Here is a 5,094-nt window from a genome sequence, read left to right as displayed (position 1 = left end):
TACTGGCTCGTGTTTTCATTTAGTCATAATTCACCACAATCTCATACAGTCAGATGGATTGAGTACAAATACAAATGTGTGACATAACAAAAGCTTATCCACCATTATCTTTAAAATTTGAAGAAACCGACTTATTTATAAATTACAGGAGAAAAGTGATCAAATATCAGTCATTTTTTCAATACATATTGAAATAAGAACAAGAATATAACAAGAACAGGTTTCAAAGTGTGTTTCTTCTTCATCATATGTGAAATACATTTCATAATAGTACATGGCAAATTAAATAGCTAATGTCTAAAGAAGATGGAAAATAAGAGGATGAAGAAAGAGAGCAAATAAGGAATATTAATCGTTATTGTACTAATTACCACAAATAAGATACGTTGTCAGGGTATTACTGTGTCATTATTGGGGATAATATCAGCCTAATGAAAGAGACCAAATTAAAGTTAATTTAAATGAGTACCTTAAAAAACGATTACGAAAGAAAAGATGAAGAATGAGGCGTGTTAATTGAGATTGATGAGTCACAGAGCGAGGATGTGTTTATTTGAGGCGAAACTGACTCACTTCTTCCCTCGTCATGCTTTCTATCCAGCTGTCCAATCAGAAGCGGCGGTTGCGGGCGCGGCTTTGACAGACAGGCGTCTCCACCAATAAGCGGACAATGTCGGGTGTGTCTTTCCCGCCTTCGCTTTCTGTCGTGTTGAAGGAAGTAAAGTAGTCTGTTCAACATGAGTTTTCACTACGGTCAGGTACGAATGTTTCGCTCTTTTTCTTCACTCTGTCAGTCGTCATAACATGTTTACACTTTTATTGGACTGTTGTGTACTTTACCGGCTTGATGTAACGTAACGGCGCGTCACGGGGAGCAATTAGTTTGGCTGCTACGGAAGCTGTGATTAGCAGGCTGATGCTATGGAAGCTAGTTGCTGCGTTCATGTGTCACTTTGTGGCTCCGATTTTCGATTTAAGAACTTAAATCATGGTCACATTGAGCTCAGACGAGTAGTAATGTTCTGCCTCTTTTGTATAAATTGAACGTGATCGACTTGTTTGTTACCAAAACATCACTATGAGTAAACAGACACAGATTACGCTAACAAACTAATTGTAGTGGACCTAACCGGCTCACAGAGTGTGTTGTGATCTGAACTGTACGCTGGTTTGTAACTGCAGGGTTACCCGGGAGGAGGCGGGGCGGCTCCAGGTGCCCCATACGGGGGCGGAGGTGCTCCCTATCGGCCGGCCCCATCGGCTCCATACGGAGGCGCAGCAGGTCCAGGAGGTCCTTATGCTGGATACGGTGCCCAGGGGCACGGGGGGCACTACGGCGCCGGAGCAGGGGGCGCCCCCGGCGGGCCGTACGGGGGCTACGGGGGACAACCTCAGGGAGGACATTATGGACAGCAGCACCGACCCACAGGTGATTACAGGCTGAGGTCAGATAAAGAGGCTGCAGAGATGCTCTCATCCCCTGACCCCCCCCGCTCCCCCCTCTCTCTCTCCCTCCCTCTCTTCTTCTCTGTTGGGATGATGGATAGACTGACTCGTGTTCACACTCTGCAGCTCACACAGTTGTATAGTGATGGGGTTCAGTTTGTGCCCCTCAGTGGGAAGCGCACAGCTGGAGTGATGACTGGGCTAATACTGAGTGAGAGCTTAAGAGTGAAAGACAGATGGATACAGAGTGTGTGTTTGTGTGTGTGTGATTACACTGTTTCCTGTACTAGCCTATCATGCCTGGCTGAGACAGAATCCATCAGGCTTTAGGTGTCAGTTGTTCTAGTCTTCCATTCATATATCTACTGTCTTAAAGTGATTCACCATCGATGTGACACGGTCGCATGATTCACTACAACCGGGTTCATATCAGTGTTCTCATTTCTGCCTCTCTAACTCTCTGTTCCCCTCCCATAGTTAACGCGCCCCCTGGTGTGAACGCAGAGGCCTACCAGTGGTTCCAGACTGTCGACTCAGACCGCAGCGGCTTCATCACCCTGAGGGAGCTCAAGCAAGCGCTGGTCAACTCCAACTGGTCGGCCTTCAATGACGAGACCTGCCTCATGATGATCAGTAAGTGGTGTGTTTGCCGGGGGATTAGGGGTTGATGGAGGACAGAGAGAGCCGGAGATGATTCATCGATGGCACAAGAGGTTCTTAGACAGCTGATTAGAAGCTCCTCGCTCTCTGACAGGGACCATGAGTCTGTAAGCTGAGGGGACAATGAGCTGTTGTTTGTTGATGCCTGTTGTGCTGAAAACAAAACAACAATACAAAACCTGATCGCTGATAAATATTGAAATCAAATCTATGGCTCTATAACTGATAAGTGAACGCCAGATGTCTCCAAAATGTTCCAACTTACAAAAAACAATGTTGACGACCAAGTTTGGACATATACCTAATATTTTTTGACCCTTCAGACATGTTTGACAAGACGCGCTCAGGTCGCATGGACGTGTTCGGCTTCTCTGCTCTCTGGGTCTTCATGCAGCAGTGGAGGGCGCTGTTCCAGCAGTACGACCGGGACCGCTCGGGCTGCATCAGCGGCATGGAGCTGCACCAAGGTACGCCACACCCAGACGCACGCCACACCCACTGACTGCGCCGACTAACGCCCCTCTCTTAACTCCTCGCCTTCCTGTCTCTCTCACCCTCAGCCCTGGCACAGATGGGCTACAACCTGAGTCCACAGTTCTCCGAGACGCTGGTGGGCCGCTTCACCATCCGCGGCGCCAGGCCCGGCATCCAGCTGGACCGCTTCATCCAGGTGTGCACGCAGCTGCAGAGCATGACCCAGGTGTTCAGGGAGAGGGACACGGCCATGACGGGCAACATCCGCCTCAGCTACGAGGACTTCATCTCCGGCGCCATCAACAGGCTCATGTGAGCTTCGCCGCAGTGACTGTGGACACACGTCACCATTCCCATCTTCAGGTCATACATGTGGTTCTCTTTCTAAGGCTCTCCCATAAGTGCCCATCCCCCCCCCCCTCACCCCCCTGCCTGCTCGTATGCACAAACACTTCCATTGCGTTGTATTCCCGGATTGTTGCTGTAAGGAGGGCACAGATCTGCCAGCAGGGCTCAGCAGCTGTCACCACATGGCTCCTTCTGAATGTTTAACGTTACCATAGATGCCTTCAACACCACTTTCAGATCGGATGGAAATAGGAATAGTTTAGCCCCGCGAATCTGTGTGAGGACTAGACCCGGAGCAGAAGAAGAAGGAAATGGAAGAACTCAAACTTGACCACAGAGGGGATTTGCTCCGCAGCAGCTCATCAGTATTAACCCCACGTGTTCAGGAGCTGCTTCAGCCTGAACACACTCATGTGCCATTACAATCCGATGTTTCCTTTACAATTCAGGAAACACAGCCATTGTTTTCCAGCAACAGTTTAGTGCCACTCAGCTTCCAGGGTCTGGAACTATTAGATCTTTAGCTTATACGTATGATTCATTTGTAGAATATTGTTGTATAATTGGAGGCCAGTAAGTTTAATCAACACATGCATTAAGATATGAAATAGATTTAGCGTTGCATTTTCTTTTAAATTCTCCTTTATACTTGACAGGTTTAAGTGAAATGGGATTTTTTCCAACGGGGCCAAGGCATTTATTGCACATTAAAAAGCTAAAACACAGCACAAATATATATATATAAAGTGTATTACCTAACATCGTAACACGCCATGTTGTTGTTGTTAATACCAAAAAGCAATAATAGCCTTTGTATGATATTATGTGTTCATGTTGTAAACGCAGGAACACAGTTTGCTGTATTTCTAAGCATGTTAAGGGTTCTGAGGTTTGGGCTGCTTTTGTCTCCACTGAGGACAGATTCAGTGTAACGTGTGATGCTCAGCACACACATGATCTCCTGCACCATCAGTTATCAATAAACCTAATCAGATTGAAAGATATTCTTGGCAGTGGGGTCCGGTGTGAAACCAGAACGCTTTCCACAGGAACTGAACGCGTCTCATCTGACTAAAGTCTGGTTCTGGCTCGTACGAAATGGAGTCGCAGGGGGAGAATTCACCTAAAGGAACTGTTTGTTTCAGCACATGAAGCTTAATCACCCACACAGATTTCATCATGTGCCCACAACCTCTTTTTGGCTTCTATTTATACCACTGGTACTTCTATATCTGCAGGCATTTCAAGCCATGATGACAGAAATTGGCAGCAAAAACTGACCAAGTGACACCGACGTGATGCTAGCTGTTTATAAACAACACTTACAGATTCACTAGCTGGAAATGATTACAATGGCCAAATGTGTTCTGTTCCCCCAGAAGGGCTCGTTACATTCACGGTTTCCTGCCTGACAGAAACACAAACACATTTCCTCTCCATGCTCTCAAAGTCAGTGAAAGTGAAACCAAGCAGAGTGTGTGTGTGTGTGTTTTTATATGCATATTTGAGAGGCATCCTTTCTGTGAATTTTACATCAAAACAAATGTTGGAAGACCTGAAGAAATGTTTGTTTTCTTGTTTAGTCAGTGTCACCAAAGCCAGAACATCCATGCATATCATTTATGATAGAAAGGAACATTTTCTGGCTACGTGACGTAAATTTAAATATGATTACGCATAATAATACACATACAGACAACGTACACAAGTTATTCATAGCAAAGTATAAACACTAACAAAGACACCTATATAAACTTACCCTAAATTACATATTTGTGTTAAATCCTGATGTATTCCTAGTGTCATATACAGAGAAATACTTTTGTTGTTTCAGATTCAAATTTAACCCCAGGGCAGCAGAGTAACGTGCCACATACAGTAGAGTGTGATACCAATACAAAAGGATGAAAATGTACACAGTATATATGATAACACACAGCAAATGTACTGCCTGCTTGTGGAATAAATAAATAGATAAATAGAGAACATGCTTTGTGATTCAGTGTTTTATGTAGTATCCCGAAAATCGCATTATTTATTTCCTGTATTTATCATTTAGTTTGGGCTTGTCGCTCATCCTGTGTTGTGTAGTAACAATTTTTGACCACTAGATGGCGGTGAAACACAAATTTAAAAGCATCGTTATTAAACCTTAAGCCAATCGAA

The 5,094-nt window shown here is 45.0% G+C and overlaps 1 protein-coding gene across 1 annotated transcript; it reads left to right on the top strand.

Annotated features, from left to right (window-relative positions):
- The first annotated feature begins 663 nt into the window (after window positions 1-663).
- pef1 (penta-EF-hand domain containing 1) lies at window positions 664-3,383 on the top strand. The gene is made up of 5 exons (XM_076149943.1): window positions 664-758; window positions 1,183-1,429; window positions 1,924-2,079; window positions 2,430-2,573; window positions 2,667-3,383. The coding sequence occupies exons 1-5, from the start codon at window positions 738-740 to the stop codon at window positions 2,894-2,896; spliced, it is 798 nt and encodes a 265-aa protein (XP_076006058.1). The 5' UTR covers window positions 664-737; the 3' UTR covers window positions 2,897-3,383.
- Window positions 3,384-5,094: the final 1,711 nt, after the last annotated feature.

The sequence above is a fragment of the Genypterus blacodes genome, unplaced genomic scaffold (assembly GCF_046128005.1).
Source record: "Genypterus blacodes isolate CSIRO-AG114 ecotype Tasmania unplaced genomic scaffold, CSIRO-AGI_Gbla_v1 ptg000048l_1, whole genome shotgun sequence".
Lineage (NCBI taxonomy): Eukaryota > Metazoa > Chordata > Actinopteri > Ophidiiformes > Ophidiidae > Genypterus > Genypterus blacodes.
This window is presented reverse-complemented; position numbering and strand designations above follow the sequence as displayed.

Excerpts from the sequence above, each read along its gene's own strand:
- pef1 (XM_076149943.1), top strand. The coding sequence starts at position 738 with ATGAGTTTTCACTACGGTCAG. Across the intron at positions 2,080-2,429 it reads GACCTGCCTCATGATGATCA|ACATGTTTGACAAGACGCGC; the intron begins GTAAGTGGTGTG and ends TTGACCCTTCAG. Across the intron at positions 2,574-2,666 it reads CGGCATGGAGCTGCACCAAG|CCCTGGCACAGATGGGCTAC; the intron begins GTACGCCACACC and ends TCTCACCCTCAG.